Source organism: Ricinus communis, chromosome 3, assembly GCF_019578655.1.
Source record: "Ricinus communis isolate WT05 ecotype wild-type chromosome 3, ASM1957865v1, whole genome shotgun sequence".
In the NCBI taxonomy this organism is placed as follows: Eukaryota; Viridiplantae; Streptophyta; class Magnoliopsida; order Malpighiales; family Euphorbiaceae; genus Ricinus; species Ricinus communis.
Genome location: NC_063258.1, coordinates 3,920,497 through 3,946,282, shown reverse-complemented (window position 1 = coordinate 3,946,282; position 25,786 = coordinate 3,920,497). Strand labels below are relative to the sequence as shown.

Here is a 25,786-nt window from a genome sequence, read left to right as displayed (position 1 = left end):
TCTTTGAAGCGATGACAGGCTGCCTATCCACTCTGGCAAAGTGCTCAAACTATGGCATTCTTCAATATGTAATTCCAGTAGACAGGGGATGTCTTGAATCCAATTTGGAAGAGACGTCATCCTTGGGATGTCATTGAGTTCTAGACAATGGAGGTTTTTAAGGTCTTGCAGCTGCATGCCATCATCTGAAAGATGAAGCTTCTCACAGCTCTTAATTCTCAGTTCCTCAAGGGCAGTGAGATACTGAATGCCCTGAGATAGAGTCTTCAAATTTTCACATCTGTATATCCTTAGAGTCCTGAGAGAGGTTAAGGCTCTAAAACCTTCCCCCGGCAAACATTGTAGTCTAGGGCACTCTTCAATTTTTATAAGCTCGAGAGAAGTGAGATTTGGCAACCATATCTCTGGCAAAGATTTTAAGTCATCGATTCTCACCAGCTGTAGAGACTTCAATTTAGAAAGAGGAGAGGCGGAGAAGGAATAGTGGGAAGGTATTGAAGAGTTAAAGGAGGAGGAGGTGGAGCAAGAAGTGGAGGAGGAAGAAGAAGGAGAAGAAGAAGAAGCTTTGGGGCTTTGTAAAGCTGCCATCATCATCATCATCATGCTGATCCTCATTGTCATTGCAGTGATTATCATCGTTCTTTGTTGCTGCAAAAGTTCCTCACTAACTTCATATAGATATAGCTCTTCAAGGTAAGGATGGAGTGGCATGGATGTCAAGTTAAAGCAGTGGTGAACTTTTAGGCTAGAAAGACGAGGAAAAAAAGGTAGTAGCATAGGCTGTTCTTCTTGGTGTTCAGCAAGTAATGATGATGCTATTTCACTATTGCTCATCAACTCAGCCGCTGCTTTTGTCCTCCACCATCTCTTCAAATTAGGCAAGTCAACAAGTGAGAGTACTTTCAAGGATGGGAAGAATATCAGAGATGATGAGGGCTGGCTACTACCATCATCTATGTACTCGAGGTTTGTCAACTCTTGAAGACTGAGGAACTTGAGAGTGCGAAGCTCATGAAGAGGTGGCAGATGTTGGCACTTGTGGCAATTCTTTATGGTAATTTTCACAATACCTCTAAGCAACGAGAGCCAAGATGAGAATTTCACTGCTCCATAACCTTCCACGTGCAACTTCTTCAAATTTGAGTGTGGCTGCAGGTTTTGCATCAATAACTCATCATGTTCATTATCACCACCTCTAATTGGCCCCCAATTTAGATTCAGGGATCGGAGGAATTTCTTCCCTTTTAAATTTGAACCTTTGGACTCGAATACATCATTCTTGACTTCTCCAAGGTTTTCAATACATAATTCATCTCTCAACTGGTTTAGGCCATTTAAGTCTTTGAGCTTTGCACTGCCTGGAAAGCATTCTTTGTTCAATGCTATGATAAACCTTGGTAGCCTTTGCAGTGAAGTCAATTTTCCCAACTGAGATGGCAGGTGAGTCAGCCTATGACACCCATCAATCATAAGATGTCTAAGGCTAATAAGTTTTCCAAGGTCTCTTGGTAAACACTGAAGACTTGTACAATTTGAGAGCAAAAGAGTTTGCAAATTATATAGATTACATATGAAACAGGGAAGGCTTTTGAAATCACCATTATCAGAAAGATCAAGATATCTCAAATGCTTTAACTTGCCTATGGTATAGGGCAATTGCCTGATACATGAATGATGCAAGTCCAATGCACGTAGGCATTTAAACTTTGAAATTAGAGTTGCCCAAGCTGATTCTTCGGTAAATCCATAATCATCTGGCAAAAACAAAGTCCTCATGCTCTTTGCTTCTAGTAAATGCTTAGCCACTTCCGGAGAATAAGAAGGTTGTAAAACAGATACGTGATGGACTCTTTCAGAAATATTCTCTACATCAGTTCCTGCAATAGCACAATCTGTCCCTGCAACTACTTGGGCAAGACCATGCATAAGATCATGCATCTTAAATGTTTTGATGTGGCCATACTCATCTGTCTCCACTTCTTGAAAGAAAGACCTTGCCAATAGATCCTTAAAGTACTGATCACCAAGATCTTCCAGATGCTGATTCCCATTTGTAGAGTGGATATAACCATGAGCAATCCATAACTGGATCAACAAATCTTTCTGGATTATGTACTCTTTTGGGAAAATTGAACAAAAGGCAAAACACTGTCTTAAAGGGATTGGCAAATGATCATAACTCAATTTGAGTGCAGGCATAATTTCATCATCATCAAAAGAAATCCTCCAAATCTCATCATTTTGGACAGTCAACCATTCAGTCTCTTCTGTTTTTGTTCGCATTACATTCCCCAAGCTTTTTACGGCAAGAGGAACTCCTTTGCATCTCCTCACCATTTGCTTTCCGATTGTTATCAGGCTTGGATTCACTCTCTCCTTGTCTCCTTCAAACGCCATGTGCTCAAACAATGCCCAACAATCATCTTCCCTTAGGCCTTCCAAAACATATGGGCAGCTGATACCCATGACAGAGGCCACTTTTCTACTTCGAGTAGTGACCAGAATCTTACTTCCTTGAGCTCCAATTCTTAACAAACTCTCCAAACAAACCCATCTCTCATAGCTTTCATCCCAAACATCATCCAAGACAAGCAAATATCTCTTCCCATCTAAATTTTCCCTAAGACATGACTGCAATTGGTCAAGCTCCAAGTTCCCGGGATCAATTTTAGTTATAGATTTAACAATGCTAGAAGCAATCATTCTAACATCAAAATTTTTATAGACACACACCCACATCCTTTCTTCAAAAGAACTGACTACCCTTTTATCCTGATAAACCAATTGAGCAAGGGTTGTTTTGCCTGATCCACCAATTCCAACAATTGGAACAATTGAAAGATTACTACGGCTACTTGAACATGTTAACAAGTTCACTATCTCCTCCTTATTCCTATCCCTACCAATTATTTCAGATGTTGGTACAAAAGAATGAGTCTGTCCCCTTCCCTTGTCATGCACCCCTAGTTCAAACACTCTTCCTTTGAAGTTAAACTTCCACATGTCAGCCGCAATATCATCTACTCTTTCCCTGATATCTTTTATATTTTGGGCCATCTTATAACGAAAAGCAAGTTGATTAGACATAGAAAAGAATTCACTTACTTGCTCTTTAATCCTTATACCAGCAGCAGCAGCAGCAGTTGTTGTGTCCAGTTGACGACTTAAAGCTTTAGTTGCAAATGAATCTAATACATCATCAGCATCATAAACAACATCTTTAAGCTTTCTTATCCAATCTTGCACTAAATGGCTCTTCTCTTGCCTCTCTTCAGCATCAAGAAGTGCGGCTTTAATGGTTGAGAGTGTGTTTTCCAGCTTGCGCAGGTCCTTTTTCACACCATATGTTGCTCCTATTTCTTGGAATGTGGACGAACCCAAATTCATTAGTATATTAGTAGCTATACCGAATGGAACTGCTTCTGCCATTTCTTTTCATGTATCAGTAAGCACTCCTAATTGATGCGTTCTGAAGGGTTGATCTTGAAAGGCAATGAAAAATAGTAGTAGGAGGAAATAATTGGCAGCAAAAAGTAATGGAAATTATTGTCGACAAGAAGTAATGGAAACGAAGAGGAAATAATAGAGAAAAAAGCTGGAAGATATCTGGAAACTATTGGCAGCAAGAAATAATGGAAATGAGGAGGAAATAATAGAGAAAAGAGCTGGAAGATATCCGGAAACTATTGGCAGCAACGAATAATGACAAAAGTACCGAAAAAGGAGGCGCCCACCGTGGGGCTCGAACCCACGACCACAAGGTTAAGAGCCTTGCGCTCTACCAACTGAGCTAGACGGGCTTGGTATGTATGACTATATATTTAAATACATTACTTACTTAAATCTACTAGTGTTTTTGTTTGTTTGTTTGTCTTTTTATTTTTTGTAAAAATTCTGAAGGTTCGCTTCTTTTCTTTGGTTATCATGAGCTTCATGTCGAACCCATGAAGGAGACAAACTTGTCATCTTTTCTGATAATTATCATTTGATTTTAATGTTTTCTTAAGAAAACTTTATTTCATTAACTTTCACTGCAGTTGGGATAGATATTGCAGTTTTTAGAATTAAGCAAGCTAGAGAAAAGTGTCAGTTCTGTATGTCTCACTCTTGGGTTAGGTCCCTTTTAGTTCGAAAGAGGCATTATGGTTCATCAATCTTATATAAAAGCACCACTGCTTACTCACTTTCAACTGAAGTTAACAACTTTATCCCAACATTCAAATTTTCGTCAGGTAACCCTTTTAACACATTTTATCAATTCTTTTTCTTATGTTTAATCTCAATTTCTTTCTTTTGTGTTTTGATAATTGTATGTTTAAAAAAGAAGAGTGTTGTTGCCCAATTTTGAATTCATTTAACTTGTGTTACTTTCACAGGATTGCTGTTTAATCGTGCTAGTTTTATGAATGATAATAGAGTTGTTTATACGGGTTGGAGGTTTTGTCAGTTAAGAGAAAGATGGCAGCTTTCTCGAGCGTTTTGCTCGATACATAAAAATGAGATGTCAGAGTTGGATTCTGATGATATAATATGTAGTGAGTTAGATTCTGTTGTCAAGGAGGAAAAGGTTTCGGATGAAAAATTGATTGACTTCACGAAGATTGACAGTAATTTGCTTCCCACTGTAATTATTATTGGGCGCCCAAATGTGGGAAAATCAGCCCTTTTCAATCGGTGAGTTCTGTTGTTTTGATTATGAAAGAAGTTTGCTTTTCTATGTGTATGAGTGTGCATCTCTTTTTAAGTGATCACATGTCATAGTTAACAAGTTTAGCTTGGAATTACTTGTAGGTTGATTCGGAGGAGGGAGGCTCTTGTGTACAACACACCAGATGATCATGTTACTCGGGACATTAGAGAAGGCCTTGCCAAGCTGGGTGATTTGAGGTTTCGAGTGTTGGATTCAGCTGGTTTAGAAACAGAGGCAACTTCAGGGTCTATTCTGCAAAGAACAACGAGCATGACTGCTAACGTGCTTGCTAGGACTCAATTTGCAATTTTCCTGATAGATGTTAGGTAAGTTTATAGGTAAAGTTATATGTTTATTTTAATATGATAGGATGATAAATAAGGTGGGAATGTCTGCGAACAATTGCATAACTAAGTACTACAACACAGCATTTGCCTACCATATATATACTAAAGAAGGCTTGTACAAAATATATCACAATTATATTTAGTTAATTTGCATTTTAAGTCCAGATTTTTGGCCATGTGAATCTATGTTCCACACGTAAATATTAATAAAAACAAAACATGCTACAAATTTCATATAAAACAATGGGGACTATAACTAAATAGAGTACCTAGAGGAGGTGTCTTGCTTACCATTTATTGATGTTATGTCTTGACAGAGCTGGACTGCACCCATTGGATGTGGAGGTTGGAAAGTGGTTGCGCAAACATGCTCCTGGAATCAATCCTATAGTAGCAATGAATAAATCTGAATCACTTTGTGATGGTGCTGGCTCTATTGAGGAGGCTGCTGATGAAGCACGTATGCTAGGATTCGGGGATCCTATTGCTATATCTGCTGAGACAGGGCTAGGTATGACAACACTCTATGACTCGCTTGGGCCTTTGCTTGTGGACTATGCGCTCAATGTCCTGAAAAGTAAGAATCCCTTTGCCATTAGATTCTCTTTTTCCAGACTGCAGTATCATTTCTATGTTGCAATGAGTAATTTGCATGACCTTTTCAAAGATATGCATGCATCGGCATGAACTTTGTGATGAATATTGAGTTTTTCACATGGATTCATAAAGTGTTTGCAAGTTGTGTAACTTATAATTATAAATAGATGTAACTTCGCTTAGCTATAGGATGTCCTTGGAAAGGATTTTCTCCTATGGGGTAAGTATGAGAGAGAGAGAGAGAGAGAGACTCTTTTTTAGCTGTAATGCAGATATATATATATATATATATATATATATATATTTTTTTTTTTTGGGTTGTTGGTCTCAAAGCCTGAGAAAGAAAGAGAGAATTGTTTATTGGCTCTTCTGTTTGTTGCACTGGTACTTGAATGATTCCTGGGTCTTTATTGGAAAATTTGGACTCCACAAATGGTCTTATTCACCTTCAAACCTACAATATCTTGGTTGCAAGCCCAAGAAATTGATTAATATACTGGATAGCTGCTTCAGTTTGATTTGCTGTGTTCTCATTTTAGGAAATGGTGTTATTTATAGACTTTTATTTTCGAGAATGCTTTGTTGACAGAGTTAGCAGTGTCTCATATCCTGTGAAACCTCCTTTCTAACCCTACTCTGCATTTTGACTAATTTTAGATAATTGTAACCAACACAGCAGCAATGATGCCACTCATTATGATAGCTCAAGTGAGGTTGAGGAGGACTCTAAGCTACCAATGCAGTTGGCTATTGTAGGGCGGCCCAATGTTGGAAAATCAACCTTGCTAAATACTTTGTTACAAGAGGAACGAGTGTTGGTGGGTCCAGAGGTTGGTCTGACTAGAGATTCTATTAGATCACAGTTTGACTTTCAAGGAAGAACTATTTATTTGGTAAGTATCAAAACTTGCATTTTGTTATGATGCTCAAGAATCAATGCATAAGCACTGTTTTTCAGACATACTTTGTTATCTCCAACCAAGTCGTAGAGCCTAAAGGTGCCAGGCCTTGTACACACATTGGCTTGGTGACTAATGCAAATTAAAAGTATATTTATGTTTGGATTGGAAGCATCTCTTTCTTTTTCTTGTGATGAAGTCCATGTGTTGGAGCAGCTACTAGAATCTTGTAGTTTTTTGAATCTTTACTTTTCATATTCTTGTTCTCATTCCACTAACAATAATTAAGCTTACTTAAATGACACTCCCAATTTTATCCAGATGTAAATCTTAATACCATTTTCTTATTGTTTTTGTGCCTTCTACGTTACGGTTCTGCGTTTGGGATCAGGTTATAGGTTTATGATTCACCAAAGGATCGAAAGAGTGTGAAGAGTGTTTGTTAGAATTTCTTCCTTTTCAACCTATGTTCAATTATAGTTTAGTGCTCATTAGAGAGAACCTTACGATCTCTGAACTTTAGGAGATCACAACGTTGAAGAAATTTCTGCCTGTCTTATTCCATAAGAAAATGACATTTAAGTAGTTATAAGAGAGGGTAGGCTAGCCTCTAACCCTTAAACCTACTTGCCATAATTAAGAGCAAACAATTAAGGAAAATTATATAAGGAAGATCCTAAGATTTACTTGTAATAACTAAATAGGAAATTGACTAGCAAAATATTAAGAAAGACAATTAAGGAAAACTTAATGATTCTAAGCATCACCTATAATGGCTAAATAGAAAATTAATTAGTAAAATATTGGAATACTGTAACATCACTCCCTCCTTTGGAAATGCACTTGATGTTTCGTTGCATTGGTGGAAGGCTATTATTTCGCCATTCTCCCTGCCTCTCATACAAGCGGGCCAAACTCATTGCACTAGTAAGGTATTTTGGATGTTGAATCTGTACCTCTACTGCAATATAATCTTGCAAACCGCTAATGAATAATTGCATCGACTGTTCTGCAGTTAGAGGGTCTGCACGTGCTGCAAGTTGCTCAAACAAACACTGGTACTCCGTGATTGTCCCATCTTGTTTTACTTTTGCTAATTGTCCAAATCTATTATTGTGAATAGGCAGGCCAAATCTGAGATTGCATTATTGCTTGAAATCATCTAAACTCAAGCAAGGTCGGTCTCTTTCCAACTTTAAAAACCATAATTGCGCGTCACCATCTAGATGAAAGATACCTCAATTTAGACCCATCCTATTTTTGTTGAGATTTTTGCCTCAATTTAGATCCATCCTCAAAGAGATAGAGTCCTCACTCTGTTTAGCATTGCCAATCATCCTCCCTGAGGTCAAATCCTAAAACACAATGAGTTGGGAAAAAATTAATTTGACAGTTTTGATCATGGGCTAACTTATGAACAGACAAAAGATTACAAGAAAGTATGGAACATGAAGAACATCATGAAGGGTAAGTGATGGAGACACCATAACTGAACCCATTCCTGCAATGGCAGAAAGAGAGCCATCTGCAATTTTAATTTTCTGGTTACCTGCATAAGGATTATATGAAGAAAAAAGGTTTGATAACCCTGTCATATGATCGGTTGTACCTAAATCAATGATCCAGGTGCAATAGGAGTTAACACTAATAAGAGCTGCTTTCAAGTAATTACCTTTTTGTGCTAAAGAACAAGGAATTTCCTGAGATTAGAAGAGCTTGTATAACAGTGTATATGTTACTTGGTGAAAGGAAGCGAATTTGAAGAAGATTGCTTTTGATCCAAGACACTAGCCTAAAGTGCACGCTCCACTCCACCAGATTTCTTCTTCTTGCTTTGAGGCTTGCCATGAATTTTCCAGCTTGTATCCCGTGTGTGCTGCGGGCATTTGCAGTGGTCACACCATGGCTGTTCAGAGCGTTACCATCCTTCACCTCCTTTTGAAAACCCTGAGCTACAAGGGCAGAATTTTCTACTTCAGAGTTAGCAATAATTGGAGTAGATTTACTGTTAATCATAACACTCGTCTTGCTTCTTTTCTCCAAACATCTGAGAAGGCCTCACCAATTGTTGGTAGAGGAGTTTTCCCTAAAATTCGGCTTCGCACCTCATCTAACTCCGTGTTAAGTCCTGCCAAGAATGTGAAGACATAATCATTCTCGTCTTTGCATAAACCAGACACTATCATTAGTACACTCCCAACCATCATCTTAACACAGATCTAACTCCTGACACAAAGTCATTAATTCGTTGCAGTAGTAGCTTACATCTGGTCACCCCATTTTGCATGCCAAAGTTTGGATTTAAAACCAAAAATTTGCAAAGAATTCTCCAGGTCAGAATAATGTTTGACTGCTTGCCAAACATTTTTGGCCATCGACAGAAACATGAATGACTTGCCAGGTTCCATTAATTCACCAACCACACAATAATCAAAGAATTTTCTGATTTCCAAGACTTGAGAGTTGGATCTCCATCCGCAGGTTTTTTCACTTCTCCTGTCAGATATCCAAGCTTCTCTTTGCCTTCCAAGATCAAACGAACATTTTGAGACCATTTTGTGTAGTTTTTTCCATTTAGACGGTGGATATTCACTTGGGGTGAATTAGTAGATTCCTCTAAAGCACTGAACGAGATAGAGGAGCTCATATTCGAATTCACAGTGCTTTCCCCTGATGCCGCTATGTCCTTACTGGTCACACCAGTTAAAGCCGTCTTCCACGGACTTTGATTCGCGATAGATCATCCCTAGTTCTAAACCTAGGGCTTTGATACCATGTAGTAAAAACTGCAGAGAATATGTAGAAGTAGAGAGAAGAAAAACTCTCGCTTTTTCTTATCTTTTATAATATGAATTACATCAATTTAAATAGAAAAGGCATAATAAGGCTTGGCTCCTAGAATTAAGGATCTGGAATAGTAATAGAAAGATAAAAGGAAATAACCAAATAGGAAGTATCCTAATGTTATATTTGGTTGAAATCCATTAAAAAATTCATTTCGTTTGCGAAAAAGACATAAGAGATAAAATAAAATAAAATAGAAATAATAAAGTTGAAAGAGATATTTTGGTATTATGGAATATATTAACTTACTAATGTGAATTTCATTTGGAAATTCTACCTATTTTGTTAGAATTTAATTTAGCTATAATCAATACCGGATAAATTTGATTACATAGAAATTTAAATTAACACTCACTTTATTCAAAGCATATAAACTTAGATTTGCAAATGAATTCTATAAATTTTATAAATTTCAGCCAAGTACTATGTAAATTTCAAATTCTAATTCTCTGATTTTGTGGTATTAGATCTCCTAACTTTCCTACACTAGGCATTTGGTGAATTTTCAATTTGTTTCAGTTTTGCCCCTTTGCATTTTCCTACAGTATTGTAATTAATATTTCATTTGAATTTGATCCATATAATAAAATAATGGTCAAATGTTTCTGAACTTCTTTTTTCTTGAATTAGGGTTTATTCTTTGACATGCAGTCACAAGAATGTTTGGATATGATTTTTGGAATCTGGCATATAATGATGTAGGCATTGTGGAATGAAATAAATTAGAAGCTTGGCTCTAGATAAAAAAATAGCCAATGAATTACACGTTGGTCTCTAATATGTTGTGTTGACCCTCTTGGTTATGCATGTAAATAAACTCGGTATAATCTCTGGTCAGGTTGACACTGCAGGTTGGTTGCACAGGACAGGCCAGGAGAAAGGACCGTCATCATTGAGCATAGTGCAATCCAGAAAAAATCTGATGAGGGCTCATGTGGTTGCTTTGGTACTTGATGCAGCAGAGGTGAGTTGCGTATTTTGTTGTCCTTTTGCCTGTTTAAATTTTGCATAGTGTAACCTATTCACGCTTAACCATGCTTGCAATTCTCTTTTCTGGAGAATATAAACATAAATAATGTGAATATGACTATCAAGTTTGCTTTGAAACTTCTGGTGCTTCTCTCATATGCTCTCAATCTAATCTAGTAGGGTGCCCAACTTTGACTTCTCATATTTTTCCAGCTATTGGAATTAAGCATACAATAAACAATTGGAGGTTTTCTGAGCCTCTAGGTTTATGATCAGATTGGGTGGATATTCATTGTGAAATATCAGGCTAGCTGCCATGCGATGGCAAAAGTGTAAACAACCACTGATGATTATTTGCAATATTGATTTACTATATTTTGGTGAAGATGTCTTTTGTTTAGCTAATACTACACTCTACTGCATTACTGTCTATATGCTGATTAGATTGCTAAAGCCAGACGTAGCATGACACATGCTGAAGTAGTTATAGCAAGACGGGCTGTGGAAGAAGGACGTGGATTGGTTGTCATTGTGAACAAGATGGATCTTCTGCAAGGAAAACAAAATTCAAAGTTATTTGAGAAGGTTATGGAAGCTGTTCCCTTAGAGATTCAGACAGTTATACCGCAGGTTTGTCTAAAATTTTCTTTTATCTTTCTCTCTCTTCAATCATCTTCTTCCTCTACTTGCTTTACAAAATCTTGCAAACTTCACGATGATTAACATTCTTATTACCTAGAAATGAAAATAAAATTACATCAAACATTATGCAAAATTTATAAAATACAGAAATAGTATGACAGCCAATATATCAACCATAATGAGGAAAAAAACCAAAAGAAACCCAGCAAATAAAATGAAAAAAAGACGCCGAGGAAACAAAATATGATACCAAAATGCCATGGTTGTAATCTAATTATCCTTGTGTTTCCCCCCTACATTTTTTTTATCATGCAATGCAATAATACCAAAATATGACATCAAAAACAAAAGGCCCAGTTAAAGGTAATTGTGGCTGTGATTGTCCATAAGCTGATATTGAAGGCGATCATGGATGAAATTGATATCATTAAAAAAAGAAAGAAAGAAAGAAAGACAGACCGATTGAAAAACAACAAAGCTTTTATTTTTTGAGCTTTTGATTTAGGTACATGAAGGAGATGATAGTGGATGAAGGCTAGTAGAGATGGTTGCGATGGATTTCAATATTTAGTGTAAGATTGTAATTGATCCAAAAGGGAAGACATAGAGAAACAAAAGAGATAAGAATGATCAAGTGAGGAGAGAGAGAGGCGGGGGGGGGGGGGTGGGTTGGGGCGGCAAAAGGAGAGAGGGAGAAGGGAAAGATCAATCTATGCAGGATTTTATTGCTGACATGGCGATTCTTCTGATTTTGTCGATAAGCGTGCCAGACATGCTGAACTTGTGGTGCTATCAGATGTTTAAAAAATATTAAAAATGCAAATTGAAGTGTCCAAATGGTTTATGTGGAAGGTGAGAGAGGTGATAGGTTTTTTATTGCAAGTTGAAGTGCTTATATATGCCTTCGGCCTAATATTTTATGCATGGTAAGGGATCGCAATTGTTTGTGGGAAGGGAGAGGAAGCTGATCTTTATATCATCTACTGGGTTTACACAAGTATATCCCTCACTTCAATGATTAGTAGTGAACAGTTATCCTCAAGAAATCACCAAGATAGCTATTTGGTTTGGAAAACCTTTAATGTAACTTTTTTTCTTCAATCCTATATACGCACCCTAAATTGCTTTTTAATCCGAATAGTCAAATGCCTGATTTTCTCAATGGCATTTTCAAAAGCACTAGAAAACAAATCTTTGCTATTGCAATATGTGCTGTACAGATTTGAGTTTTAGATTAATGATAGTTTTAGTCCATTTTTGATTATGGTTAAAATTAAACAATAAACGATATGGACTTGCCATAATCTTTGAGTGTAGGGTTTATATAGCAAATCAAAGATTATTTTGTTGATTATGAAGTCAACTATAAGTGCATGTAACTTTTTTCAGGCTAATATTCTAGTATAGGGAGATCCCTAGCAAGATAATCATGTCGAAAAGTCGAAACATCTGATGCTTTTTTTCACTACCTGGTTATATTGAAACATCTTCAGCTACTTTTAGGATTCGTTCAATGTTTTTGCTATGTCTGCAGGTTTCAGGTATACCTGTTGTATTTATTTCAGCATTAGAGGGTAGGGGCCGGACAGCTGTCTTGCGTCAGGTCATAGGTACATATGAAAAATGGTGCTCAAGATTACCCACAGCTCGGCTGAACCGTTGGTTGCACAAGGTCAGTATCCTAGACATTCCATTTCCTCTTTTTAAAACCATTAGATATATAAAATGTTGTCAATTCAGTTTCTGTTCGCCTGTTTTTCCAGGTTATGAGCAGACATTCTTGGAAAGATCAGGCTGCACAACCAAAGATCAAGTATTTCACCCAGGTGAAGGCCCGTCCACCAACTTTTGTTGCCTTCACAAGCGGGAAGACACGATTGTCAGATACAGATCTGAGATTCTTAACAAAGTCTTTGAAGGAAGACTTCAACTTGGGTGGTATTCCCATCCGGATCATGCAGCGGTCTGTTCCCAAAAAAAGCGCAGGTCGCGGGAGCAAAAGCGGTCAATCTACTGGCAGGATGGCTGAAAGAATGTTGTCTGATAAGAGGATTGTTGCTGCTTAACACAAAATGTATTTTTCCTTCCTCATTTAGATTGTTTAATTTCTTATCAGCTGCAGGTAACAGATATCTTGTACCTGACCAGATGTAAATTAAGAAATGTATGCAATTTCTGACTTGCATATGCAGATTTTGTAGGATATGAACACAAGATGAGCTGCAACCACAAATCAAATTCCCTGGATCCAAGCAGGGGCATTCTCTGTTCTGACTGCATGGCCTTGAGCTTTTGTCTGATAGCTGGGGCAGTTGCCCTGCAGAACTCACAGATGAGTGTGACAACCAAATTCTTGCTAGCGATTGAATGAGATGTCTAGTGGCATCTGTAACTGCAAGCATAATCCAACAAACACCTTTGTTTTTCAGTACAATTGAGGGGACATGCACATGTGAGGAAATAGTTTGGGTGGCTGCAGGAGTTTGTACATGCACATCTATTTTTTTTTTTTAATTTAACTTAATAAATATTTAAATTTTATTATCGCAACCTCTAAAAAATTTTTAATTTTCGATTTAATTTAACCAGTATCTTAATTTTATTTTTTAATAATATTTAAACACTTATAAGCCGTACATATAAATGAGTAAAAAGTGTTCAAATATTATAAAAAGTAAATTTTATAGTATTAATTCGGCAACCATTTTATAGCGGCTAATAACAATAGTGGTTCTTTTCCTCTTTTGCAGTGACAATTCTTTGTTTTTGCTTTGCTGGGTAATTAATTGCACTCCTTTGTTCACGGACTGAATGAAGTATTATTATTCCATGGTGGATAAAGAGAGAGAACAGTGTATTTGATGTTGATTGAGTACAGGAGGCAAAAACATGTAGACTAGTTGGTTTTCTTTTTAAAAAGAAAAATAGAAAAAAGATCATCATGTCATTATTTTAGGAAAAATCCATAAAGTTTGGAAGAATTTATTAGTTCAATCCTACTTTATTAAAATGAAATTCCATCGAGAGGAGGTCCTACGGAAAAATAATTCGGCGCCAGGATGATAAAAAGCGATAGGAAAAGCCGATAGGAAAGAGAAATGACTATAAGGAACCAACGATTCTCTCGATTTTCTTAGATATGGGGAAAGTAGATTTCAATCTGAAAACCATAGATAAAAATCACAAGCCATTTGGTTATGTTATTTTTTTTTTATAGTTTATATTTTCTTTAAAACAATTATGCTAAGAATTTAAAGAAATAAAAAAAAAATAATTTAAATATTTTATACGAGTTTAATATTTGATAATAAACTTAAAATTCAAGTTGTTAGTCTAAGATTTTGATGATGTAAAATATTGTTTTGTTACTAACAATCTTAGTAAGTGTTTTTATTATTAATAGGTCATTATTGATGCAATAAAGTAAAAACATAAAAACAAAATATAGATGCAATAAAGTACATTAAAATTAGAAAGAGAGATTGACATGGAATGATGGTTATGAAGATGGATGAAGAAGCAATTAGTGAAGTATCCTCCAACTGCCTGGCAAATTTAAGTAATAAAAGTATTTTAAGTTTTTGAAGTATGAAAATGGATCATTTGGAATTCTCCAAGCCGATTTATTGAAGATATCTTAAAGTCTCTATTACATATATTTAAAAAAACAGAATGGTGCATCTTTTAGATTTTTAAAGTCAAGATATTAAATTTAAGAGTAGCATATATATACTTGTGTAAAGAAAGAATTATTATCTTTTTGTTGCTTTGAAGCGTATGATTCACCAGATTTAGAAGAACAATAGAAATATTTTTTAAAATCATCATTAGAATCTTTATTCTCTTCTTTAACAGCCTTCTGTTTTATCTTATAAAAAAAGCCATTCAATTTTAATTTTTCTTTCTCTTCAGCACAAAGAATTATATTTTTTAGCCTCAACCGTAACAAAGAATCAAAAAGTAAAAATATAATTAAAATTATAAAAGAAAGAAATAATAACCTTTGAATTATAAACTCCAAATATGGTCCTCCAAAGAGCTTTAAAATCAAGGGACTTGATAGAGCTCCAATTTAGAATACAGGGAAACTTTCCATCAGACAGAACATAAATCTTTCCAGCAACATAAGAACAACATTCGTAAAACTAAATTTGGAAAGCTAGAGGGAAACCAATAAGCTTATAGAACAAACTATGACGTTTCTCTTCATTATCCTCATCTTTCACCTTATTTTCCTTACCAAACAACCTGCCTTTTTAAGGAAGCAATAATAACATTAAAAACATTCTTCCCCCAAGCATAATTGTTGTAATCACTATTACCAACTAAATTGAAGTACTCCTTATCAATAGATTCAGTATAAGATGAACTAAATAAAAAATGGCGAATGAAATATAAAACAGCCAACTTTACAATATTTTTATTGTTGTCACCCCACCTTTTCGTCAAAAACATTCTTTCAAAGATTGCTTATTAACTCTCTTAATACTGGGAAAGTACTTGTCCAACAATAACTAGCATAATCCATCTTATTAATACATCTTGACAATTTAAACCAAATTTTAAAGCAAACTCTTTAATTCCAGACCTTAACCTAACTCCACCAATTTTCACCCATAACTCATCATCTCGAGACTGATTAACCGCCTTAAAAAGCAATGAATGAATCAACTGTAACTGAATTTTAAATTTAGGAATATCCAGAAAATATCCAAAATAAGTATTCCTAAAAAGTTCTAATTGCTCAGCCAATAATATCCTTTTAATAAGATTTATCTTCTCATAATCCAAATGATTGGCAATCTTTCCAAAAAGATAATCTTCAGCTTTTACTTTATATTGCCACAACTACAAAATACTAAGTATATTATGAGTATATAAAGTTATATTATAAGTATATAAACAACAAAACTTGCAAAAACAATAAAACAACATACCGTAATAAGAATAGAGCATGATTCGATGACTGCGATACCATGTCCTTTTGCAAACTAATAAAGCCTCAGACTGTACATTGTCTTATTTATTCATCTTTAGCATTTTTTTCTGTATCTTCACATTTATTCGTTGTAAATGTTTTCCTTGAACCAATTAATTAGCATCAAATGAGCAAAGTAATTATACTTAAAACTAAACCAAGCATAGAAGTAATAATTATATGTTTAGAAATTATTTAATGATTAGAAAAGATATGTAAACTCTAGTTTAAATTTCTCTAGGAAGTGTTTGTCTATCAAAAATGGAAAAGAAACATCTCTGTCATTCTCAAAAGGCAAAGGGCAGATTATCATCTGTTGTTCCCTCAATAGATTGTTTAGAAATAATTAAAAGAAGTCCTTGAATCATTAATCATTTTCTAGTATACACTAATAAGTATATAATAAGTATACAAAAGGTATACTATAAGTTTATAAACAACATAAAATTAAAAAACAACAAACAAATAAAAATTTTAAAATAAAATAAAACCTTGGCCCTCTTACCATCAATGGCAGTTTTTCCAACACTATCAATATTTGATTTTTATTTTTTTGAAACTTTAACATCAACATTGTTCTTTGAAGCTTTAATATCAACATTCTTCTTTAAAGGAGAATCATCAATATTCTTCTTTGAAGAACAATCAGCAATATCTTTCTTCTTTTTAATATCAGAATCTCTATTTTTTAATTTTCTTTTCAAAAACTCAGCATCCTTTTTTGTAGACCTAGCCTCCTTCTTCTTACCCGTTACACCGAAATCTTTACTATTATAATAAGGAATGCCTAAATGTCTAAGAATCTGTAAATTAGAATGAAAATTTCTCTTCGGAGGAAAAAAAAGTCGAGTATTAACTATAACAATACAAGAAAACCAGAAAAATGAAACTTAAAAACAACTTCAATGAAAAATCGGATCACTGAAAAAAAACAATAATGGGAAGTTATAAAGAAGTTGAAAGATAAAAAAAGAAAATCGTCAAAAAATCGTGCAACATGAGAGTATCAAAGAAGAAAATCATGAGATAGATGTGGGTTTAGTGCAACAAACGATTAGAGACAAAAATAAACAGAAGAAGCTAAAAAGCGAAAAGAAAGAACAAAAAGTAAAAAATAAAAATAAAAAATAGCATATAAAAGTAAAGTAAAGAGGAAATAACGTATATGGTACAATTTCGTCTATTGTATGTGTAAGTATCTAACAGTGCATGTGCGGAAGTATTCTGATCAAGAGGCTAAGTGTAGATTTCATTACCAAGCATCTACCTTGTCTGAAGTAGTTGATAACATCAATAAATCTAAAGAATAGTTTTCTGGAGTCAGCAATGTCTCAATAGGTTTAGTTGTCTCTTAGATGCATTGTGAATGAATTAGTATTTTTTCAAAAATACTTTTCATGTACATTGCAAAAAGTCATATTTTATTTTTCTTAAAAGTAGATTTTATGCATATAATTTAATTTCTTAAATTCCTTATCCTCTGAAAAAACTATTTTAGATTAAATATTTAATTGATACCTTTAAGGTATTCAACTGTTTTACACTCTAATATATATTTTCCTTACACACTTACACACTATACATATGTGCTCCAATAGTCTGATTTTTTTGAGTGAAGTAAGAGCAATATTGTACTTTTTAAGGCTGGCTACCTGTCAAGTCATAGCTTTTCTGTGATAGCTTTCTGCAGAACTGTAAGACAGAAAACTGCAGCTTTTCAAAAGCCCATCATTTCAACTGTTAAAGCTTTTGAAATAGGATTTTTAAATTACATCTCATAACAACTTGTTTTTGTTGCTTATAAATACTAATCTCGCTTCACAAATCAATTAGGAAAAAGTAGCATTAAACTCAAAACTCTCAAGAGTTGAAAAATATTTATTACATCACTTTATCTTCTTCTATTTTCATTATTGTGTAGTTAATATTTACTGCTTTTCAAAATAGATTTTCTTGCATTAAATTGTATTTAATAGGATTCTGTAATTTTATTTTTTATTTATTTTAAAAATCGAGATCTCTTGTAAGATTGTCAATCATCTATGTTAAAGCTTGTTGTCATTGTATGGGTGATATAGCCTCTCATTGAAAGTCTATAAGAGGTCTATTTTCATCTAATGAAGCAAATGAGTGATTAATGGAAGCTTAGTAACTTTTGTAGGTCAGCCAAAATGGATATAACTCAAACACTAAGTAAGGTATCTAGTCAACAAAATCTTGGAAGGTTTAATCTCTAGCCATTAATAGAGTCGGATAATTGAGAAAGTCTTAAGATGTGATCCTCAAGGACTGGATGTAGGTCTTAGTATCGAACTAGAATAAATTATAGTTTTTTTTCTCTTTGACTCTTACATTTAGATAAGATATTTGCTTTGCTCAGCTCCCTCATTAGGTGTCTAATGTGAAAAACATGAAGAAAAAAAAAGTTGTTTAAAGACATCTAGTTATTTTGAAGTGTGCATAAACTATTTAAGGCGTCTACTTTTCCTCACTCATTTTACCAAAAATCTTTCCTTGGATGAGTTCGTATTCACAAAAGTTAAGGTATTCATTAAAAATGTGGGCTTATTGTTGTAGGTATCTAACAAAGTGCTTCTCAACATAGTTAGATATTTGTGTAGTTTGCTTCAGGCATCTAATAGAACTATTGTGCAATCTATCATAAATTCATTAAGTTGAAATACTGCAATATCAGTAGATATCTATTTTGATATTCTTAACTGATCATATCAGTTGGTTTAAATTGTGAGACTTCGTTTGAAAAAGAACACAGATAACCAACTCAAAAATTGTAAAAAGTCCAATCACCTCCATTTTGGACGTCAGTTCCGCACTTTCAGATGTATAATTAAGAAATAATTTTCCATTTTTATATAAACAATACTTAAAAAGGATAGAGTCATAGTGAATGTTCATAAATATCAAATCAATCAATAAGATTACGCTATTATACATAGTTCCTATCCTTTACTTAGATTATTTGCTTGATTAGATTAGTGTTGTAATTGCATTTACTAAATTGTAATTGAAAATTAATAATCATCATATATTAGGCCTAAGGATGAGCGTAAAGCAATCTTTAAAACTTACTAGAGATTGTATAAATGGTCAAATATGCCTTTTGGACTATCCTAAATACCAAATATTTTTATGTCAGTGATGAATTAAGATTTGCAAGAAATGCTAACCTTGATCTAGATATCTAGCATCTCAAGAATTGCCGAGTGTTCTTGTTGATTTAAATGTTAAGAAGTGTGTTTTTCATAACAATTAGGGTATTATTTCTTTGTTATATTGTCTCTATATAAGGACTTCTAGTAAATGAGTGCAAAGTTGTGGCAGTGAAATAAAGGTCAATATTAATAAGTCTTGCAGGTATTTGAGGTATAAGATCAATGATTGGCCAACCGTGGTCATTTTTTCTAGCTCGGTTCAATGTAGCGGTGAGCAAAATTCTAAAAAAATTCAAGAATTGAATTAAAATGATTCGGTTTGGTTTAGTTCATTAGGTTCTTTAAGAATCAAAATTATATCGATTTAGTTCAGTTTTATATCAAAAAATCAGTTTGATCAAAATTAACAAAAAAAAAATATAGCTCATTTGCATGATGTTTAACGTGTGTAACATGTTAGTGTAAGCTTTTCCTAAGTACAAGTTCGATGTTGGCATGTATAAGTTATTCTTACTAAAGTTCAATTTTAAATTATTTGGTAAGAAGATTGATTTATTGAATACTATCATGAAAATTAATCTAAAAGCCTATGGTCTCAAGCTGCATAGCCACATTCATAACACACATTTCAAACATTAATTGCCTTTTCATTGGGATTTTTCTTATGATGATATTCTTGCCAATTCAAAGGCATATTTCTCCATCTTGGAGAGAATTATGCTTGGCAAAATGTGGATTAACAACTAGTAGTGTTAAGGATATTTATGGTTCAGTTTTGTCGTCAAAGAAAGAAATTTTTAACCAAATCAATTTGTTTGATTTGAAAATAGTTCAAACTATATCCAAACTAAGTAATTGTAATATTTATCAAAATATATTCATTTAATTTTGGTTTGGATAATCGGTTTGGTAGATTTTGGATTATAATCAGTTGTTCGATTTTGTATATATGTAAATAAATTTATCTCATAAAAGTTATACTATTTATAATTATATGAGAAAAAATGAAACTTTTGGTCTATTAAACTAAAAAATTTTATAATATAATAAACTAAAAGGTTTAAAAGAATATAAATAAACTTAAATTAAAATGCCATAGAAGGTAGGATTTATTTTATATAAGGGATAATTACAAAAATAGTACTTAAACTTGTTAAAATTTGACAATTAAATGTTGAAACTTTTAAGAGTCTCAATTTGGTATATGAACCTAGTAAAATTTTACCATTGAGTGTATATAGCAGGTCAACAACAAGTTACAATCTATATAAGTTTCTTTTAAAGATACTTACAAAATGATGTGTCAACTTGTTGACATTTAACAATAAATTGTTTAAATATTTAAAACTTATAATTAAGTATGTAAAATTAAAAATTATTAATATTTGAGTGTGTAAAACCAGTCATTATATATAAAAAATATAATGTACAACAAATCAAATTCTATTTTATTTTCATAGTAAAAGATAACATTTACATAGAGGGTAAATTTTTCATTTAAACAATAAAAATTACAAAGATAGATAAGAATATATAAATAAATACTCTATATGTTATAAGCAGATATATTAGTAATTAAGATTATGGTCAAGATTATTATTAAATAATCGATTTTATTTTAGATGTTTCTAGCGATGGGTTGACTTACTATATACACTCAATTGTAAATATTTACTAAGTTCACACAACAAATTGTTACTTTTAAAAATTTATACACTAAATTATCGAATTTTAATAAGTTTACATACTTTTTTTTAATTATTCAATTTTTTATATAGGTGATTGATTCCACATACTTAAATATCAACAATTTCTGGTTTCACACTAAATTGTGACTTTTGAAAATTTAATATTTTATTATTAAATCTTAACAAATTTATATACAATTTTTGTAATTATTCCTTTATATAACGAGTTTCAAATTTTACAATAACTTATCAAAGTAAAATTTCTAATATTAGATCTATACACTGTAATTAAATAATGAAAGTTAATTTTCTCAATGTTCGGTTCGGTTTGCTTTATACATTTTAAATATAATAAAACTAAAATTTTCAATTTTATTAATTTAAAAGTCGAAAGCAACATAAAAATTAATGAATTAAAATATAATAAAAATTAAATGATTAAAACAAAACTAAATACAAAATTCAGCGACCATTTGTACCATTATCCAAAGATTTTACCCCCAAAACATAAATTTTTTTTATTCTTCACTTTTGAGAAGTTTCTTTGCTCATAATTTCTTTTGTAGAAAGTTTTAGATTGAGGCATCATTTGTTGTATTTATTTAGTTTTAATATTTATCTTAAGATGGTAGGCTCAGTTGAATCTATATTTTTTTTTTGACAAATTAGGATTAAACTAAGGTTTCATTATTTTCTTTTATATGCCTACGAACTTTAAGAGGTGGTTTTATATTGATAAAGACTTGTAATCATTCTATTTTAAGACTCAAAGAATTTTATGCTTATTAATTTGGTATTCATATCTGAAGCAATCAATAGAAAGATATATTCAGTCTTTTGTGAGATCGTTCTATAAAATTTTGACTTTATCAATCTTTGCATGGGAAAAGAATAATAAAGAAAATAAATGCAGAATCAAATGAAAAATCTCAATTATACCCAAGATATATAGCTCAATCCCCACCCTAAAGGACTCTTCTCTATATAGAATCATACATTCTTTTTTTTTGAAATTAATATATATATATATATATATATATATATAGAGAGAGAGAGAGAGAGAGAGAGAGAGAGAGAATAATTAGGTCATAGGATAGAAGTGTGCAGGCATATAGTGAAGCTATGGACCTCTCTAGCTAGGAATCCACTATATACATAAAAAGCAAAATTGCACTCTCACAGAATGTGCACATGCGGCTCTCACGAACTCTGCAGTGCTACTTCTCACTCACCTTAGCCACTAGAGTCAACTAGGACACAATATGCAGGCTCTATATGAGCTCATAAAGTACATTACTTTGCCTTCAAATGGAAAAATTTGAAAAATTGTTTTGTTGTAATTTCAAAAGGGTAAAAGGATATTGAATAGTGGTCATGAGATATAAGGGTTTTTTCTATCCTAATTTAATTAAGATAGATATACAGTTATAAGTGTTTTATCCCTCCTGATAATTACGTGCTAGATTAATTAGACTAACTCTTAATATATAAAATTTAAAAAATAAATAAAAATAAAAAGGGTGATTTTATTATTATTTATAGGTGTGGCTCTCCAAAGAATCAAAATAAGACAATCTATCCTGTCTGTCTTCATTTTGGGTGTTGCCTTCTGCAATGGGGTCCAACCTTCTTCTTCTTGTGTAGTACAATACTCCCTATTAGGTGCATGTATTGTACCTTTGTCTCCACATAGAGTACCCTCTGGCTAATCAATCATAGCATCATCATTTTCTGGACTTTATGCACTGAACACTTGTGAGAGAGAGAGAGAGAGAAGAGTTCTGATACCAATCACTTAAAATCTCTATTTTAGGTCAAGACAGATCCCTGAGCTCAATAATGGAGAGAATACTTTACGAGGAAATGAGACAGGCTACACTGAATCTAAAATAGATATCTGCATGATTAATTAGGCTTTTTCTTTTCATGCTTACTGACCCGAGAGCTAGCTACCAACAAAAATCCCCATTTATTTTGGAGTCCTGATGAGGCTCAAACTTAATTCATAGGCTAAAACAAAATTCCCTAAAAGGAGTCAGAACGACCCCTATATCAAATTAAAAACTGACAACCCTAAATGCAGAAACATATCATACATTAATCAATATCAGTCACATTCTGAAGGCCACTAGAGTTGATCATTAGATAGAGAGCCTACACATATATCTTATATAGAATATAGAATATCACTAGCAGCATAAAATATAAAACTAAGCATAGAGATATATATAAATATGTGCAGTTCGTTTATTACTTGAATGGATTGTTAACGTTGTACTGGTCTCTATTTGCTTCTGGCAATGGGTTCCACTCCCACAATCTCTCTGGAAAGGCAGTCGGTAGCGAGTTCGGTAGCATGTTGAGAGCTAATGACTGCGATTGGGGTGCCATGATGGAGAACTGTGAATGTTGGTGCTGTTGCTGCTGCTGTTGTTGATGGTGTTGATGATGATGAGTGTTGTAGTATTGTTGCTGCTGCTGGCTAATGCAAGCTTGTTGATAATTTACTAATCTATGAAGATCATCAACTGGATTTGAAGAGACAGAAGATGAACCAGTGAAGAGGTTGTTGTTGTTGTTATTAGGGACTAAAGAGCAAGCTTGTCTTGACTGGTTAAGAAAGATTTCTTCTGCTTCTTCTTCTATGGTAGCAGGTAGCCCGAGTGAGGTACTAATTGCAGGTACTGGATGGTATACATTTGCCGGCTTCGACAATCCTAAAGCAGTGGTGACATCTGAACTACTGCTTCCATCTGTTTCAGCGCTGATCTTTTCCAGCTCAATTTGCTGCGATATCGATTGTCCTCCACCTCCAAAGACCTGAAAGCTTTCCATGCCAAGTTGCGGAGGCTGTAGTTTCTTGTCAGATTGAAGCCCTCTAGACGAGGAAGCCCTCGAGGAAAGTGAGCGAGGGAGAGACGGGTGATCTTCTACTCCAGCTCTCTTGTACACACGGCAAAGTGATATCTCAGCCTGAGAAATGAAATTCAGGAAATGAATAAGTTGGCCATGAATGAAAAACTGTAAGAAGAAAACAAACCAACTGACAAAGAAAATAATGGCTCGACAATGAGCAACGACATCGGTTGCAGTTATCTATAGTTATGAGAAGCACAGTAAAGTAGTATTCAATACATACAGGCGGGACTTTAATGGGGTGGGGGGTCGTCACAGAATTAAAGAAATTCATGCATGCTGCTATAAATTTTCTTGGTGGATGAGAAAAAACATTTAAACACCAACAAGATTGGAAGCTCTCTCAACTGTCAGTACATTATCCTCTTGTAATTTGTACTTTATATATGTTTCAGAATCTTTATTTGCACCTTATAAGAAACTTTTGAATCATTACTAAGTCTAAAGAACAACTAGGGTTAGTGTGAAGAGTGAGGAATTAAAGAGGATAATGGAAGTTTTAAGGTCTGTAAGTGTACCCATTTTGGGATATTTTATGAGAGCATAGGAATCATGGTGACAGGCAAAAAGAAAACAGTGATCAAACGCAATTCAAAAGAAGAACTCATTCTAATTCTTCCTGGTACCTATTTGAACATCTTTACAGAGAGAGCTGCATATATATACCTTCTGATATCGTTCAGTTTCGTGCTGTGGCAAGCGGTATTCATTCATGATCCAGCTGGTTCTTATACCTTTAGGAGCTTTTCCAGAGTAGAAAACTAGGGTTTTCTTTAACCCAATCGACCGGGAATTCTCAGATCTAATCATCCGGTCAGCTCCCGTTGCCTTCCAGTAACCAGAAGTAGTCACACGATTGGGGCGATCGCCATTCCGATATTTTCGATCTCTGGGCACATAGAAGAACCATTCTTTCTCTCCAATTGCAGCCAAGGCTGATACAGTAAGACAAAAAAGAAACAAAAAGCACGAATCATAAAAACAAATCGAATCGAGCCAAACCCAAATCAAAGAACAACTTTACATATGATATAAATATCCGAATAAGAAGTTAGCAAAGAGCAAGAAATGACAGTAATAGGAGTCAATTTACAACCACAAGATAAGATTCTTTTGTGGGCACTAATTATCAGGAAGTAGACAAATAATCATAGAGGGAAAGAAAGAATAGAAGGACAGAAAGAAAAAAGTGCCCTAAAAAGCAAGAAAGGAAAGGAAGAAAAGGGAAAAGAAGAAGAAGAAGGTAGGTTTAAAATTACCAGGAAGTTCCCAAGGGTCATAACGATAAAGATCCAAGAAAGTAATGAGCTCAACGTTGAAACGTTTGCCCTCAACCTTACGGCGAAGGTAGAACTCTACAAGTTCTTCTTCAGTAGGGTGGAAGCGAAAGCCAGGCATAACCATGTCATGTTCGTGATCATCATCATCATCAGCAGCAGCAGCAGCATGATGATGATGTTTACGAGCACTAGTGTTGGAGCTAGGGTTGTCATCATGGTTGGCAGTTAGGCTCATGGTTGCTGCAATTGCCATAAACTAAGAGAAAAGATAACTAACAGCAAGTAATCAAAGTCATAAACTCCATTTTGGGTTTGGCATCCCCTCTTTATATTTAGAGACTATACAAACAGAATTGTACGAATTCAGAGGTGCAAGTGGCATCTAAAATTTCTTTAAAAGAAAAATCAAAATCAAAATCATAATTTTCATATATTTCATTCTATACACCCACAAATTAATACACATCATCTCTCTCTCTCTAGAGTTCATGGAAAGATCCACACAGCTCAGGCCCTACATGTAAAAAAAAAAAAAAAAAGAAAAAAAAAAAGAAGGGTCTGCCTTAAGGGTGTTTAAAATGGGAAAATGACATCTCAAAAAGAGGTGGACAGAGTGTCTACAGCCCTATATGGGTGCCTTTGGATCTTTCTCCTACCCTTCTTTTAAAAAAACTATTTTATCTGTATTTTTCATTTCTTACTCTTTTACATTTTTCTTTTTCTTTTTCAACTCTTAATTATGCCATTTTATCTTAGCATTATA

At 33.8% G+C, this 25,786-nt stretch overlaps 4 protein-coding genes and 1 non-coding gene across 6 annotated transcripts in view; 1 reads left to right on the top strand and 4 right to left on the bottom strand.

Moving 5' to 3' along the window:
- LOC8262630 (putative disease resistance protein RGA1) overlaps positions 1-3,644 on the bottom strand; it is a 4,442-nt gene extending 798 nt beyond the window's left edge. The window contains exon 1 of the mRNA XM_002519327.4: positions 1-3,644. This exon is cut by the window's left edge and continues 234 nt beyond it. Coding sequence (XP_002519373.1) covers positions 1-3,429 — 3,429 coding nt within the window. The 5' untranslated portion in view covers positions 3,430-3,644.
- Positions 3,645-3,727: 83 nt separating this feature from the next.
- TRNAK-CUU lies at positions 3,728-3,800 on the bottom strand. Its single transcript has one exon. It is a non-coding gene; the product is annotated as a tRNA-Lys (tRNA).
- Positions 3,801-3,904: 104 nt separating this feature from the next.
- Positions 3,905-13,579, top strand: LOC8262672 (GTPase Der). Its single transcript, XM_002519328.4, has 10 exons — positions 3,905-4,232; positions 4,377-4,674; positions 4,792-5,016; positions 5,355-5,614; positions 6,292-6,527; positions 10,216-10,341; positions 10,791-10,976; positions 12,523-12,660; positions 12,752-13,062; positions 13,181-13,579. The coding sequence occupies exons 1-9, from the start codon at positions 4,097-4,099 to the stop codon at positions 13,052-13,054; spliced, it is 1,908 nt and encodes a 635-aa protein (XP_002519374.1). The 5' UTR covers positions 3,905-4,096; the 3' UTR covers positions 13,055-13,062; positions 13,181-13,579.
- Positions 6,523-9,432, bottom strand: LOC125369445. 2 transcript variants are annotated; one of them, XM_048371803.1, is made up of 3 exons: positions 8,596-9,432; positions 8,206-8,485; positions 6,523-8,082 (listed from the first exon to the last, which is right to left on the bottom strand). In XM_048371803.1, exons 1-3 carry the CDS (start codon positions 8,738-8,740, stop codon positions 8,079-8,081), a joined length of 429 nt encoding a protein of 142 aa, XP_048227760.1. In that variant the 5' UTR covers positions 8,741-9,432; the 3' UTR covers positions 6,523-8,078. The 2 variants fall into 2 exon arrangements, with proteins under 2 accessions (XP_048227760.1, XP_048227759.1); XM_048371802.1 differs by having other exon boundaries at positions 6,523-7,888; positions 8,596-9,431.
- A 9,317-nt stretch (positions 13,580-22,896) lies between the features above and the next one.
- Positions 22,897-25,553, bottom strand: LOC8262632 (NAC domain-containing protein 35). Its single transcript, XM_002519329.4, has 3 exons — positions 25,003-25,553; positions 24,410-24,678; positions 22,897-23,800 (listed from the first exon to the last, which is right to left on the bottom strand). Exons 1-3 carry the CDS (start codon positions 25,274-25,276, stop codon positions 23,078-23,080), a joined length of 1,266 nt encoding a protein of 421 aa, XP_002519375.1. The 5' UTR covers positions 25,277-25,553; the 3' UTR covers positions 22,897-23,077.
- Positions 25,554-25,786: the final 233 nt, after the last annotated feature.

Excerpts from the sequence above, each read along its gene's own strand:
- LOC8262632 (XM_002519329.4), bottom strand. The coding sequence starts at position 25,276 with ATGGCAATTGCAGCAACCATGAGCCTAACTGCCAACCATGATGACAAC. Across the intron at positions 24,679-25,002 it reads TGACCCTTGGGAACTTCCTG|CCTTGGCTGCAATTGGAGAG; the intron begins GTAATTTTAAAC and ends TTACTGTATCAG. Across the intron at positions 23,801-24,409 it reads AAACTGAACGATATCAGAAG|GCTGAGATATCACTTTGCCG; the intron begins GTATATATATGC and ends TTCATTTCTCAG.
- LOC125369445 (XM_048371802.1), bottom strand. The coding sequence starts at position 8,740 with ATGATGGTTGGGAGTGTACTAATGATAGTGTCTGGTTTATGCAAAGAC. Across the intron at positions 8,486-8,595 it reads AACTCCTCTACCAACAATTG|CTCAGGGTTTTCAAAAGGAG; the intron begins GTGAGGCCTTCT and ends CTGCCCTTGTAG.
- LOC8262672 (XM_002519328.4), top strand. The coding sequence starts at position 4,097 with ATGTCTCACTCTTGGGTTAGGTCCCTTTTAGTTCGAAAGAGGCATTAT. Across the intron at positions 5,017-5,354 it reads ATTTTCCTGATAGATGTTAG|AGCTGGACTGCACCCATTGG; the intron begins GTAAGTTTATAG and ends ATGTCTTGACAG. Across the intron at positions 10,342-10,790 it reads TGGTACTTGATGCAGCAGAG|ATTGCTAAAGCCAGACGTAG; the intron begins GTGAGTTGCGTA and ends TATGCTGATTAG.